Source organism: Tenebrio molitor, chromosome 6, assembly GCF_963966145.1.
Source record: "Tenebrio molitor chromosome 6, icTenMoli1.1, whole genome shotgun sequence".
Taxonomy (NCBI): Eukaryota; Metazoa; Arthropoda; class Insecta; order Coleoptera; family Tenebrionidae; genus Tenebrio; species Tenebrio molitor.
Window position 1 is genome coordinate 20,196,613 of NC_091051.1, and position 16,861 is coordinate 20,213,473.

General features: G+C 31.8%; 2 protein-coding genes and 1 long non-coding RNA gene across 4 annotated transcripts in view; 2 read left to right on the forward strand and 1 right to left on the reverse strand.

Moving 5' to 3' along the window:
- LOC138133438 (neuroglobin-like) overlaps positions 1 to 16,861 on the forward strand; it is a 145,169-nt gene that overhangs the window by 43,703 nt on the left and 84,605 nt on the right. The gene's annotated exons all lie outside the window — the stretch shown is intronic.
- LOC138133552 (uncharacterized) lies at positions 3,017 to 6,066 on the forward strand. Its single transcript, XM_069051503.1, has 2 exons — positions 3,017 to 3,707; positions 3,919 to 6,066. The coding sequence occupies exons 1-2, from the start codon at positions 3,647 to 3,649 to the stop codon at positions 5,394 to 5,396; spliced, it is 1,539 nt and encodes a 512-aa protein (XP_068907604.1). The 5' UTR covers positions 3,017 to 3,646; the 3' UTR covers positions 5,397 to 6,066.
- On the reverse strand, positions 9,405 to 10,415 carry LOC138133519 (uncharacterized). Its single transcript, XR_011160393.1, has 2 exons — positions 9,876 to 10,415; positions 9,405 to 9,797 (listed from the first exon to the last, which is right to left on the reverse strand). It is a non-coding gene; the product is annotated as an uncharacterized lncRNA (long non-coding RNA).

The following is a 16,861-nucleotide window of genomic DNA, read 5'->3' on the forward strand; positions in this document are numbered from 1 at the left end:
TAATTTTAACTTTTCAGCCCTTTTGTATTCCCGGAATCATCAGTTCTGTACCTTTCATTGAACTAATAATTGCACAGAGTCGTCATCAGAAAACACAATTACGACTTGATTGCCAATTATTTTCGAGACGAGCTTGTTACAAAAATAATATTTAGAATGTAATAAAGGTGTGCTCGAGCGGATCGGAGACGAAATTAAATGATAATAATCATGAAAAAATGAAAAGATTAATTTTCAGGCGTCGTTTCCACCGGATTTTATATATTCATTGAGTTTCAAGTTTGGAGAAAATTTAATTAAAGTCGATAATGACATGTCGTCATTTGATGCAGAAACCAACGTAATTGCAAAGGAAAGCATTTGCTTTCGTTTCATTTAATTGATTGAATGTTGTATCGTTTGTTATTTACTTTATACCTATTGATCGCTTTTCAGAAATAATGCGTTGTAGAAATTTTGCTCTTGAGAAATCTGGAAACAGACCTGCAATTAATGAACATAATCAGAGTAATATCAAAGGTACTGATTTTAGGAGATAGTTTAATTGGAAATCATTTAATTTTATAACTGGAACTCAAGCTAACACATTTTAGGTTTCCGATTAATCTATATAAAGGAGCTTTTAAATCTCACTTTGAGGTACACACCTATTTGATTAGATTTAGATTAGATCCTAGTTTAAATTATTTGTTATTGAAACAATTTTAGAACTCGGATAAGGTCCAATAGTGTGGAGGTCGGCATTCCATGAGACTGGAAGAAAAGAATAAATACACAAAAGATGTGGTTCGAGGTACATACTTATCTAAAATTATAATATCCTGTGTTTAAAATATATCAGAAAGAATTTTATTATGCAGCAACAACCACCTAATTGACCTGTGTGATTACAATAATTCTTTGGTGAATCTTTTTTCTACCCGGCGGCACGGCAATTTTGCCGGAGTACATACACTATTACGGATAATACTATCAAGTAATAGTGCAGTGCTTATCAACATAATTACCGGCGTCTCGCCTCCACATTTTGACTTTTTTGTGTTTTATGTTCTGTGTCAATGTTAAGGAATTTCCTCACGATGTGACATGAGTATAATAATATACCTTTTTGAATTTCAACCACCAATGTGTTCTCTAAGTCCAAAATTTTTAAATTTTTAAAAAGAGATTGCGGTACTATTCCTGTTGCTGAAATTATAAATGGTAAAATCGAAATTTTTTCTAAACACCAAAGATTTCTCATTGCAACGGAGAGTTCTAAATATTTATTAATTTTTGTATTATATGTCTGTGTTATATTGTGTGAATTTGGAACAGCTATATCTAAAAGATATGCTTGCTTTTTTTGTTTATTTAAAATAATAATGTCTGGTCTGTTATGCTGAATGTGAATGTCAGTTAAAACTGTGCGATCAAAATATAATTTGTAATTGTCATTTTCTAAACAACTTTCTGGTTTATAAATGTAATGTGGTTGTGTATCCTTTAATAAATTGAATTTAACTGCTAAATTCATGTGTATAATTTTTGCGAATATATCATGACGTTTTTTATATTCGCTTTGAGCCAAAACGGTGCAAGAAGAAATGATGTGTTCAATGGTTTCCCCTTCAGTTCCGCAAATCCTACATTTATCAATGATCGATTGTAAACCGCATATGTGTTTTTTATAATTTCTTGTATTTATAACACGATCTTGTATTGCAAATATAAAACCCTCAGTCTCAGGATGAATATTTGATTTTTTAAGCCATGCATGAGAAGCTTGAATATTAATTTCTGGCTGTTCTAGCTCTTTAAAATATCTCCCATGTAAAGACTTTTGTTTTATATTTGCTATAGTGTCAGGTATATTTGGCTCAACAATATCTGAAATTATATTATCACTTAAATTTAAAGGTATGTAACCTTTATCCGCTGAAACCAAAGCATTAAAAAAAGTGTTATCACGAGCTCTATTGAGAAAATAATTTTTTAGTGAAGCAATTTGATTGTGTTGTAGAATTTCTAGATTTGAAAAACCCCTACCACCATTTTCGCGTGGTAAATTAAATCATTCAATAGCAGATTTGGGGTGATGTTTACAAAATTTTGTAAAGAGAACTCTAGTTTGAATATTTATATTCTGTAAATTAGTTTTGGACCATTTTATAACACCAAAAGAATAGGTCAACAATGGAACAGCATATGTATTAACTGCTTTAATTAAGTTATTACCGTTTAATTTTGATTTTAAAATAGATTTAATTCTCAAATAAAATTGTTTTTCTAAATTTTCTTTTATAATTGAATGTTGAATACGATTAATACCTAAATATTTATAAAATTCTCCTTTATTTAAATTTTTAATGATTTCTCCTTCTTTAGTTATATATTCTAAATTTTCTACTATTGTTATAATAATAGTTGTGTCATAATTGAAAGAAATTTGGTCCACATCTATGGGGCTAAAATGTGTCAAGCAAAATATATTACTTAGATGCACTTTTACTGTAAATTTAATAACTTGGTTCCATACGATATACAGGGTGATTCTGAAATAAGTTTGGAAAAAAAAACCGGTAATTGGTGTGATGAGAAGAAGTCATAGACAAAAAAATTACCTTATTAAGGGTTTTTCGTTTTCGAGATACAAATGATTGAAAATTTGCTCAAAATTGCTAGTACGCTGCTGAGTTAATGCTGATTATCTTGGTAGTTTAGCAACAATAATAATCAAAGGTGCCCGTCAGTCACAAACGTAACCTTACTCCTCTCGATCATTTCCATAGAAACATTTACAAAGCAGCATGCTTGCACCTACGAAATTATTGTGGAGTTGATGTAACAATGGTTGGTAATGAAATGAACAAATTCGGACAAATTTTCCCTATTCATAGGCGTTGAAAATACAAGGATATAGGGTAATTTCCGTCCTTTTAATTTCACCTCCAAAAGTCATTTACGCAGAATTATTTTGTGTCAAGTATACTCCACATTTTTTTTCAAACTTATTGCAGAATCACCCTGTATAAGTAGGGTTGCCAGACGTCCCGATTAATCGGGATTGTCCCGATTATGGGACTGAAGTCCCGTGTCCCGAACGGATGTCGCGGGGACGTCTATTTGTCCCGATTTTTCACTGTCAGCGTACTCAAGTAGTTTGTAGTGTTATTTTGAACTACTTTTGATACAAATAATGCGCATTGTGCAGTGCGCGCCTCTTAAAGCAAAGCAAAGTGATTTTTATCCAGTTTATGTTGGAGCTACTGGAAATTAACTAGAAAAAGCGCGAAAGCGCCAGAATTGTGCGAGTTTTAGTTTAACATAACCCATAATTTCAATACCATGCAACGAAACCAGATAACAACCACTGCATTTTGTTCTTGCAAGAATCCAAGGTAAGGTTAATTAAAGATATTCAATGTATAAGTATTCAATGTTTATGTCATTTATGCATTGTTCGGATTTGCAGCTGTTCGTAAGAATAAAAATTTAACCCTTCTGTGTGAAGCTGTGGAGAAATGGGAAAACGTTCCTGCAAATATTTGGAAAGATTTTCCATCAAATATTCATTCATTACTAAAGGAAGAACAGATTATGAAGCATTCTGCAAACATTGTAAAACTTACATTAGTATTAGTCATGGAGGAGTATCTGATATTAAATGTCACATCATGAAGACAAAACATCAACAAAAAGTAAATGCATCCGCTTCATCCAAAAAGGTATCATCATTTTTTGTCAAGGAGAAAAGTAGCTCTAAGTTAATCGCCACTGAAATATGTTTAGCCTATCATGTTGTTAAACATCACCAATCGTTCAATTCATCAAACTGTAATAATACACTTTTTCCAAAATTGTTTGCTGATTCAGATGTGGCTTTAAAACTTTCATCTGCGAAAACAAAGTCGACAAAACTAATTACACATGTCTTAGCTCCACATTCAGTGAAAATCATCAAAGAAGAATTAAAGGCAGCATCCTATTTTAGCATAAGCACAGATGCTAGTAACCATAAAGCAGAAAAAATATTTCCCCTGGTTATTCAGTATTTTACAAGAAAAGGTACTCAAATAAGGCTACTAAAATTAAGCAGCTTAAAAAGTGAAACGTCTGATGCCATTTCAAGTTTTTGCATTGAAGCTTTAAGACAACATCAGCTTGATTTTAGTAAATGTATAGCATTTGGAGGTGATAATGCAAACGTGAATTTTGGTGGCCTAGGAAGGTTGGGTAAAAATAATACTTTCACAAAACTAAAAGCACATCTCGGAAATGATATTGAAGGTATTGGATGTCCAGCGCATATATTGCATAATACAATTCAAACTGCTGCAGACCAGTTATCTTGTGATGTTGAACAAATTGTGATGAAGATTTTTGGGCATTTTTCAATATATACCGTTAGAATAGAGAGCTTGAAAAATTTCTGTGGATTTCTTGATGTAGAATATCACAAGCTATTGTCACATTCAAAAACTCGATGGCTTTCTCTTTTTCCGTCAGTAGAGAGAATTTTAAAATTATTTGAACCATTAAAATCATTTTTTCTCTCTACAGAAAAAGCTCCAAAAACAATACTAGATTTTTTCAATAATCCTTTGAGTGAATCTTATTTTTGGTTTATACATAGCCAAATTAGTTCCTTTCACAATCAAATATTAAAAATTGAGGGACGATCGAAATCAGTAATTGAAGTGCATGAGATTTTACTTACCACTTTGGCCATGTCGAAGGCACAAGCGGAATCTAATTTTATTCCTCTTGAAATTAAAGCTCTTTTTCGGAAACTATTGAATGAAGGAACTATTACTCAATATGACATAAACACATTTATGACAGATATAAGTTTATTTTACGAAACTTTAATTAGTTATTTAACAAAGTGGATCAAACCCATGGATATATTTACCTCCTTTCATTGGATGACTTTAAAAACTGCGCCAGTATGGGACGATGTTGAGGACACATATAATTATTTGAAATCAAAAAATGTTATATTAAATAGTACTTTTTTGTTCAACCAAATTGCTGTTGTACAAGATATTGTAAAACAACAGCTTTCTGGAGAAGATTCGCGTAAAACTTGGAACGATAAACTACTTAATGAAAAGTGGGTTTTCCTCTTTGAAAATATGGAAACTGATGTACCAGAGCAATTTGCTGACATCTATAAAATCTGTGAATATATATTTTCTGTGCCGGGACACAATGGAAATGTGGAGAGAATTTTTTCCCTAATGGAAATTCAATGGACAGATGAACGCAATCGTTTAATACCTGAAACGATTGAAGGTATTTTGCAGTGCATCGTCAATTTTAAATTTAATTCCTGCAGTGAGATGTATGATTATGCTATTAATTGTCCAGAATTATTGAAAGAAGGAAAAAGTAGTAACAAATACACGAAATAGTCATTTTATATTTTTTTGCAATATGTATTAACAACTTTACCAAATATGAGATTTAATATTATATTGTTGAAACTCTTTATTACTGTTATGATTAGGTCACGACCTGCTGTATTTTATAACCGGCCTGTTCAAAATTGTAATTTGAGTGATCCCCGCAGAGCGCTAGTGTACGGGCGCTTTTTGGGGATATTTATTCATCTTAAATTTTTGTCACCGAGAGTTTTTCTCGTTCAAATGACATTCGAATTTAAAATCAAAAATACACTTGTATTCAATATTCTTTTAGAAAGAAAATATGAACTTACTGTACTCAATCTTAACTCTAAAATCATGTCTAAACATATTTTTCCGCATTTTTATTCTTTAGAAGCGCCCGTACTGTGGCGCCCTCATCGGCGAAAATTGGCTCTTTCTCGGAAACATTTTCGCAATGCTTTTTTAATGAAATGAACAGGCCGGTTATTATACAGCAGGTCGTGGATTAGTGGATTAGGTAATAGTAACGACTGTTTTTGAGTTTTTTTAATGAGTTTATATTTGTTTTTTTTTTAATATTTTAAATATATACTCGTACTTATAACAATAGGTAACATATGTTTTAAACCACCCTCCCCCTCTCACTGTTTTATTGCTGTCCCGATTTCAGTCAATGCAGATCTGGCAACCCTATGTATAAGAGGATGATGTAAGTTGTAAAATTCTACTTACAAATTCTTTCATTATTTCTGAGCACATTTGCGTGTTTCTCACCACTTAGAAACAGATGTTGAGTGTAAAATTCTAAAAATGTTATTTCTTAATACATACATGATAAAACTGCACTGATAGTTTACCATATTGTCATTGTCCATGATGTAGATCTTTAACTAAGAAAAAAAAAGTGAAATTCAGCCAATTAATACGGAGAATAATTATCTAAAATATTCACTGATTTATTAAAATAATGATATCGGATACAATTACTTAAATTACAGTGTGTCACACTTAAGATGAAGACTGAAATTTTCGTAATTTTTGGGAATAGAAATTTGAATTTTTGCACAATCGTAGAGCTTTATGATTGAGGTGCAACTTTTGAGTACATATTTAACTCAACTGTTAATTATTGACATAGCCTGCGACGATGGAGATACTGTGGCGAGCAAAAAAAACTGATCGTCAAAATCATGCTTTGACGCAATGGAAAATGCTTTATTGTAAAACGGTCTTAAATCATCATGTTGTATGACATTAATTGACAATGATTAATTAATTTTTTGATACTTTGTGTTGACGTAGGCATAATCAGGCAGGGAAATTTTTTAATTTGTGACCTAACCAAATTTTGAAATGACATTGACGACCAGAATTTTTTGCTCGCGAAAGTACCTACATATTAAAAAAGTTATTATAAAAAAATGTTTAGAATCCAATTTAAACCCAAATGCTGAATTTTAATGTGAAATTCGGATTTTGATTTTTTAAATAATGCTAGTCAGAGTACGCAGCTTAAGTTTAAATTTTTATTTACGAAAAAAGAACATAGAAACGAAAAAACTTGTGAAGAGCAAATAAAAAGGGAATAATAAAGTGTTTATTCTTTATTTAACAAAACTTTAACAATTAATAAAAGACAAATGACACTAAACTAAAACAACTGTGTGAATTTTGCGTTGAATCTCAGTACAGGGGGTACCTTATGAAGAATAATGTCACTGTGATGGTGTTCAATTTTCATGTTGTACCTTTATACAGCGCACGCCAAAAGTTTGGAAAGTTTTTCTCATATACAGGTTAGTCACATATGGCTTATTTCTGAATTTATTTATTTTTAAATACTAATAAAATAAGTAATAACGCTGACCACTTAATACCGTTTATAATATGATGTAATTTCGTAATCAACGTAACTTGGCCAAAAATGTCAAAATAACAGTTGATGAATTTAATTATTGATTTCATTAATCAGAACAGGATAACGCATTCGACGATCGTTCCTTAAAGCATGTCTTCGAGCTAATGAAGGACACTTAGAACATTTCTTTGTTATCCTGTTTGCTACCTACGTTGATTACTAAATTAAATCACATTATAATCGGTGTCAACTGGTCAGCGTTATTAGTATCTTTGGTTGGGCACAAAATAAATTCAGAAATAAGCTTTATGTGACTACAGAATATACAGTTTCAATTTGATCCGCGAGTTCTGGGACACCCTGTATGTATTTAAATTCGAGTTTCTTAAGGAAATGTTTATTTCATGAGTCCAAGTTTATAAAACGAGTCGCGGAGTTTTTTATACTATTTTTTCAATTTTGCACCTTTTACGCCGTTTTTAAATGAAAAGTAAAAATTTTAATATTCTAGGGAATTTTATGATGGTTGGTAAAAAACAATTGAAACACTTGTCGACTTTGGGATATTCGCGCGTATAGATTCTGGCAGTACCAACATGATAACCGTAAATAGTACTATTGCTATTATAGAACCGCTTTCAGATGTTACGATACTGTTTTTGGTATCGTAACAGCTGTAATACGAACGCAAAATAGAAAAAATATTTTTTCTACTTTGCGTTCGTACTGATGCTATTACGATACTGTTTTGCGCGTATCGTAATAGGAAAAGGCGTGATATAATAATAATACTAAAAATTAATTTTTTAATTTTGACCGATACTGTGGTGTCGCGGCAGACCGCAGACGTGACCTTGGGTGGAATCCTTCAACTTTAACGGTTTTAAATTTTAATTTTTTTTTTTCTTTGAAAAAGTGGCAAAGTAGAAAATGTATGACATCTCGTTTATAAGTCATTTTATCGCACTTACTCCTTTAGGGCACTCCTCGCAAGCTCGTCGTGCTCTAAAACCGTGCGTGCGATAAAATGCTTCTTATAAGACTCGTATCATAATATACTATTATCTTACAGTAGCGGCTATTGTCATACATTATACAACTGTTTTCTGTGACTAAAATGAAGTTTCCTTCACAAGTGAGACAATATGCTCACAAGTGATTATAAGGGTTGGTTACTATAGGTATATGACTATAATAGCTGATTGCTGTAGTAATACTATTTTTTTCTGACTTAGGTATTTGACTTTTTCGATCTTTAATACAAAAAGCCGCTGCTGTAAGATAACACGTCGTATATAATTTTGCATTTCTCTCTCTTATAATATACTAGCTTTTACCCGCGGCTTTGCCCGCAAATTTCAGAATGTTTTAAAATTATGTTTCTACTTTCATGTATTGCTATAAACGCAATAATTTCAATATGAGGTTTGTCTTTTTACGAAGAATAGTTAAAACTTTACTGTAGACTACTTTTTTCTTCGATTATACATATAAACAAAAAGATCAATACGATAAGAAACTAACACTATGATCACTTACCAATTCATGAAAATACACCAACATAACTCTTTTATTGCTACTTTTATAAACAACCAAATGTAACTATGACACCTGAACATATCATGCAAACGCGATTTCCAACTTGAAAAAACTTTCTTTGTGCTTAACAGGCTTGAAAATGATAATAGGAGTTGCTTTTTGTGGGTGTCAAGCGGCGAAGGTGAGGATATTTCCAACTCGAAAAAACTGTCTTTTTTTCTTAACAAGGTTGAAAATGGTAGTAGGGGTTGGTTTTTGTAAAATTAAAGTAGACAATAATTTTCTTCTTGTTTTGAAGATCAAGTGTACAAAATTTCATCAAGATCGGAGTAAAACTGTAGATTTGCATACAAAATATGCAAACAGACATTAAGTTTTATATATATAGATATAATTTACTATTATCTCCAATACATAATGTCAGACCTTATGACATTAATTTAAATGTCATAATGACATGCTTTACTGCACTGGTGTGGTAGTGAATTTTCTTTTGGTGGTATGAAATAGCAATTGTCGCATTTACTGCAATGATGCCTTCCGAAATAAATACCTTCTTGATTTGTATCGTGTATATGGTCTGCATTTTGGCAATAGTATCAGAAACATGACAGAAAATAAAAATATCTCCAGTCTACAATATGGTTTGTTTAATACAATTTCTATTAATACAGTTTACTAATAATTTCTTATGACAATAACTGATAGTAGTAGTACATTCGTATCGTAACTTTATTTGACGATACTAGATTATCCAGTGAGGCCGTAGGCCTATTCCATCTCGTATTGTAATAGGAAATGTTACGATACATACATCGTAAATAACCGTTAATTAAAATTAAAATGATTAAATGTACAATTTCTCGTTTGCACGCATTTGTAATTGTTATCATCATCCCTCACGTAGCCCCCTTTGCAATAGCATTTCCTTTCATTCGACGTTTGACAAAAGACCAGAGCATAGTTTTTACAGGTTTGACAGTCAATCCCCATATCTTTCAGTTCTTCATTTTCTGGACAAGTTGGTGCTTAAAATTATTTGATTATTATTTTTATTAACAAATCTTCCCAAATTTTAAAATGTATAATATGTACCGAAATCTTACCTGTCTGCATTACAGCGACAATACCACAAAGTAGAAAAAAAATCGGGAAAGATTTGGCGACCATGTCGAAGAATTTATGCCACAACACTGATCGTATAGGTTATTACTCAACACTAAGTTATCAAGGTTGTTAAATCACATAATTAACGCAACAACATGAATAATGGGACTTCCCATCAAAAATATATTTAAATTTAGGCTTTCAATTAAGTCCAAAAGTGATGCAGTTTATGTTTTCAGTGTTGGGTCCTTTTGTTGTAATTAATTTAAGTTTCTGAGCCAACAAATGTGGCCGGATTTTTCATCTTCCCCGTTCTCTAAGAGATTGAATCAAACTTGAGCTCGGAGCGAATTTACATTGCGGTGAATTAATACAAACTTTGCTTAGTTCATTCTCGTCTGTTTGTCTTAAATGTTAAACCACAACATGTTGATATTTTAAAGTCAACATTTAAAAAGTCGCGGCTTTGTTAACAAATTTGTTTGCCAAGAAAAATGTCGTTTTTCTGGAAATCAACAGAAGATGAAATTTGAGGATGTTTAATTTTGATTACGAGAAGGCGAACGTTATTTGTCTAATATGTTTACTTGTTTATTTGTTACTTTTTCACATTTACACATATAAAAAGTGAATGAAACTACATAATTATAAAAATTCATGACTAAATTAATGACAATGTCAACATACATATTATTATTATTATTATTATTATACGCAGGTGATTCATCATTAATTGTCCATACGAGCAAAAGGCTAAGAAACTTCAAATAATGTTATCTCTCAATTCCCATGTTCATCATTTATCTATTTGAAAAAGGTGCATATAAAATAAATTTCTAATTTTTCCAATGATGTCTTTTGCTTTGTGGTTCGTGCAGTCGCCTAAAAAATTTAATGTGCACCTCTGCCAAAAAGTGCCATTTCCTCGGCTGCGCCTCGGCCAGAAATCTCAGACTCGGACGAAAAGATGCGCTTTTGGCCTTGAAACACAAATAACTATTTCGTATTATTTTTCCTTTTAAAATAAAGTAATCAAGTTACCATTGGATATGTAGAATCTGTCAACTTTCCTCTGCAGTTTGACAGTAAATTTGTGCTAACACAGTTTGGTAAAATTGTTTTTAAGTGAAAACATTGTACTGATGCTTTTATGTAATTTTCAAGTTTTTTTTAAACGCACGTTAAACTTTACATTACTAAGCACAACACTCGTGTTGTTGTATGTTTCATTTCACCGTCAAAGCCATAATAAAGCCATAAACATGCCATATTAAGATTATGATAAAATCAAAACGTTTCTGCAATATTAATTTCTTTTTCTATTAGACGTTATATAACGTTATGCAAATGATATTACAGTTTTTGTCACGTACGTGTAATATCTGTTCAAAATTTCAATTTCTTAGAATCAAGCGCAGAAAATCCTCTTTGATCCAAATGAAATTGCTTCGATCAGCAAAATTGTTTTCGTCCATTATGTTATTACGTACTTATCCATTGAACCGTTTAGGTTAAAGACGTAATCCCATGATTAGGTATATACAGGGTGATTCTGAAATAATTTTGGAAAAAAAAACCGGTAATTGGTGATGATGAGAAGAAGTCATTGACAAAAAAGTTTCTTATAAAAGTTTTTTCGTTTTTTGATTGAACATTTGGTCAAAACTGATAGTACGCTGCTGAGTTAAAGCTGATTATCTTGGTAGTTTAGCAACAATAATAATCAAAGGTGCCCGTCAGTCACAAACGTAACCTTGCACCTCTCGATCATTTCCATAGAAACATTTACAAAGCAGTGTGCTTGCACCTACCACTTTTTTGTGGAGTTGATGTTGCAATGGTTGCTAATGAAGTGAACAAATTCGGACAAATTTTCCCTATACATAGGCGTTGGAAATACAAGGATATAGGGTAATTTCCATCCTTTTGATATCACTTCCAAAAGTCATTTACGCAGAATTATTTTGTGTCAAGGATACTCCACTTTTTTCAACTTTTCAACTTATATCAGAATCACCCTGTATGTATATTTTTCGAAGATAAAAAAACTGATAAAAACAAACAAACTAGGACAACTATTTTTAATTATGGCAGATTGTTTTTAATCATAATCAAATGTAGTCAAATGCTATGTATAATATGATAATTGGTTTTTAAACATTCAATTATTTTTAATTTTCTTATTTCTGTCAGTTTACTGTGTAAGATCATGAGTAGTGTTTTATAAGTTTATCAAATGATTAATTAGAATAGAAAGTATATTATAGCTATTAAGACAACAAGGGTTTTATAGACGATTTAAAAATCGAGATCGTAGTTTAAATCAGAGCGACCGCAGGGAGCGAGGATTTAATAGATTGAGATTTTTAAACTATAAAACACGCGTTGTCTTCAAGATTTTTTCTAACACTAACATCTTACCAGAAATTTTAATAAATTCAGAAATTATTCGAGGCGCGTCACAATACACAAAATGCGGAGGTTGCCGTGGGTACTATGGTAATAATATCAACAAATTTGGAAAAAAAAACAATTTTCATCGTTGAAATGTGCCAAAACGTTCCAGAAGAAATGAGAAAAAAGGGGCAATTTGTTACCAATGAAGTGTAAAAGTGCATACGAAAAGGTGTATGTTTCGTTTCAAGGCCGGAACAATAAAAAAAAGCATCACGGAGGTAACGGAAGATGTCATTTTGGCTTTTCTTGATATGGGGTAAGCGTGTAGGACTTCATTAAAACTTAATTCACACTACGGCAAGAATCATTTGAAGAAAATGTAAAGATTGCCATTTTCGATGGCCGGGCACTGCAATTGGATGAAACAGCAGAAGTTAAAGAAGAAGATGTTAGGAACAAGAGCACGAAGCTAATATGGCAATTCCAATTCAATAATTGTACTTTTCACTTTTGTGATAATTACTGTAAAAATGATGAATAAAATGTTACTTGAATGATGTGTGTGAGCGTATTTTATGACTCTATAAGATACGTTGCTATTGACGACGTGTCTTATAGAGAAAAGCGTATTTTATGGGAAACATAAGGTGTGAGCTCAAATGCACCATGGAAACAGTATAAGATATTAGTGTTAGAAAAAAAATTTAAAGTGGTCGTTTTTAAATCGATAAAATCTATTCCAAGTGTTGCATGACTTTTTTAAAACCATTACGTTCCACTGTTTCATTTCAATCTATTCTTAATTAGTTGATACAGATAATAGAGTCATTTCATATAACAACTGATTTGATTCATCGTGGTTCCAAATTTGTTTTTATCGAATTTTTTTCGTAATTTATAAAATCGATTTAACATAACGTGCTTCATGTATAAACAAGATAAGCAAAACTCTAGATAATTAATATTTTTCCCAAAATTGATAAATAATATATTGGTTTTACTGTGCTAATAGTTCTGGTATAACTTAATTAAGGGCTAAAAAGAGAGATAGGAAAAAGGGGACTAAGATATCATTATAACGGTTGTTATAGTTTTCATTTAAGTAAAAATTGAAAATTGCATTATCACGTATTATTAAACAAAGTTATTAATTATAATTAATTATAATTAAAAACGACAAGAATAAAATTATGTTCGTTTCCGAAGTCAAACTGTAACATTTTTCCTTTAATTTTTGCTTTATACAGGGTGTTTCAAAACTGCCGCCAAAACTTTAGAGAACATGATAAAATATGCTATACCGAATGATAAATAATTAAAAACATTTTTTTTTGTATGTCTCCAGAAGATAAGAGTTGCAAAGGCTGGAACAAAGAGATCATGTATATAAACACTCTATGTGTTTTGCTATTATTTTAAAATGGGCATATGGACCACGGCCTCCTAGATTCATAAGAGACTCGTCTCTTATCCGGCCTGCCGCATTCGTAGTTCTAGGCATTATTTTTGTTTTATAGGGTGCGCCACAGTACGGGGCTTATGTGTTGTACTGGTTGCCTGCCTTGCAGGAATTTATTGTTTTATAGACGTGTTTTCAACATTTTTCAACAGTTTTCACGCACACATACATCTGACACCTTTTCAAAATCTCAAATCAAAAAATTTTTTTATGAATGGTAAATTTAATTTCAACAATTTTCTTTTTTATAATTTTTTTTTTATTTGTGAGTGCAAGTTACAAAAATTTACAATGACAGGAAGTTCTAATTTTTAAATAAGTGTCTCACTCACATTTTACCATGAACAGGACAATGAGTTAGTGGATTTCCCGAAAGATTGAGGCCAAGATATTCTTCAAAACAAAATTTATATTTTCCTTTGGAATGCTTGGTAGAATTTCTACTATTATTGAAATTATTGTAAATTGTATAGTTTGCGAACGAGAAATTGGAATTTTAGCTTCTTCACTTGCAATGGGTAGATTGTAAAGATTATAATAATGAAGATTTACGATAGTGTAAGTTTATCTACCTGCTAGTTACTAAAAAGGGATGCCAAATATCGGCAAAATGCAGATTGTTTGTCCCTCCTGGAATGAACTGCTCATAGCCGTAAATCTTCATTATTATGTATAATGTTTAACCTTCCCAAAACCCATTGCAAGTGAAGAAGCTAAAATTCCAATTTCTCATTCCCAAACTATACTAGACCCACAAATTGATCATTGGGGTAACTTAGCCTTCCTCTATCTTAGTAATAAATTAATTCCAGTAAAGGGATTTTCTTTTTCGAATTTGAATCTTGTAAATATGACAAGCAATAATCACATCCATGGACTGCCTCCGTTATTTTCATAATTAAGTAGCCACATAAAAAAGCTGTTGCCGCCGTCTCAATTTGAAAATTGGTTCTTGGCAAATAAGTAAAGGAAGACAATTTTTCTAGTTTTTCCAGAGAACTATCTTGCAAGGTGACTGAAATATTTACATTGATCCTAAAATTTTGGAATCTTGGTAACATTTTACTACTTGCATATTCTGCGGCACTCATGAACATGATATTACCAGTATGATCTCTCAGTCGTATCTTCTATGCTGCATTTAAAGTGATATCATTGGGTAGATTATGATAAGAAATGTTAACTTTATGTCGTGAACTAATACAACATTTTTTCTTTGTTTGTGGCATTTTTTAAAGTTTCGACTGCACTTAGTTTTTCAAATTGACAATTTATTATACAAAATGTCATTATTCATACATATTTTTAGTTGCATATACTAATATATGGGTCACATTAAAGTCGCTAGATGGACATACTATAGGGGGAATTTTCAAAAACAGACATTTATCGAATGCGACAGGCCGGATAAGAGACGAGTCTCTTATAAATCAAGGAGGCCGTGATATGGACATAACTGACATGTTCCATTAAAAAAAAACTGTTTTTTCTTCTTTTACCAGGCTTTCTAAACGCTCGGTTTATTTATTTTTTTTAAATTTTCATTTGGCAACATCGATTTACCTTACAATTTGCAATGTATAATAGTTCGTAGCTACGAGTATGCATGCTATGTATAATAAAATGGTTGCTGTAATTACTGCTGCTTATTATTATCATATTCAGAACATCTTCTGAAAAATATTGACACTTTTATAGTAATTGAAACCTCCGTAAAACCATACAGACGCATAAAAAAGAACGTTTGATTACGATTTCTTGTTAATATTGATATGAGAAATTGCTGTGTAGCATTTTTTGCCTATAATTTTGGGACACGCTGTATTAGGTGATTTGCATTATTTCATGAAATGAAGGAAATTTCTTTCATAACTGTGGTGCATTTTTCTCTCATATCTCGATCGCTAAATTAATTGACTACCAATGTTTACATTTACGTATTTACCAACTCTTGAAAAACTGTGATAATCAGAATATATGACAACGCAAACAGCGATAACATTCGATTAATTGACCCTCCAAATTAGAAAAAGTAGTAAAACAAATGTCAGTAAATATTTATCTTTACTAAGAAAGTGTCGGGCGGACAGTCATGTTTCTAAAAATTTCTTTATACGCGGCACTGTTGCCAGTTTTATTTATATATACTAAGCCCCCTTCACACGTAATTAAAGGTAATAAGCCCCTAATCTGTGGCCAAAATGAAGAGCCTACTGATTGTGTGGAACCTTGCTTACCAACTTGTGACATACCCAAAAGGCCTTTCTGCACCTACAGAACGTGTCCAGGTGGCTGCGTTTGTGCGGAAGGATACATTAGAGAGACAATGAGAGGCAAATGTGTACCTGTTTCTAGTTGTGTAAATTCAGGTGAAAAATTATATATTTAGTCAAACAATTCGCTGACATATTCTGTACTTAGCGGACATTACCAGGAACTATAGCGCACCTTGTGATGAGAATGCTATTCCATCGTATTGTGAGACTCCTTGTGAACCTACATGTTCAAATCCAGAACCATCTAATTGTACATCCTTGTGGTGTGCTCACGGTTGTGTTTGCAAGGAGGGTTACGTTAGGCAGAAAGAAGGAGGGTTCTGTGTACTTAAAGAAAATTGCGAATAAGTTCCAATTGTACAGCTTTGTTTACCAGTGAAAGTGCAACATCCAGAAGCAGTGAATAGTATATTCTGTAACGAGGTTAGAATGGAAATTCGATCTACGAGTTTGAGTGGCAGATTAGCGAGCGTGAGAAACCACAAGTAGATCGAATTTTCATTCTAACCGAGTAACAGACTGTATTTTCTCCACGCCATGTAATAATTCTCCACGACCAGAAAGTATGAATCAAAAACAATGAAATCTGAACAATTTTTGTTTATTTCAATTAAAACTTGTCACAAAACAATTAGGACGTCGCATTGATATGTAGCACTGACAGTTTTGAAATCCATGGCAATCTATGTGTTTCGTTGAACATAATTATGGAATATTCATTCAGTTACTTGTTATAGAATGAAAATACATGCAAAACACATAACAAGCAAGTGTTTCAGAATAAATATTCCAATCCCAAGAGTGAGAATTTTTAGTTTCTATTATTAAAAATGATTTCGGAATTATTACATTC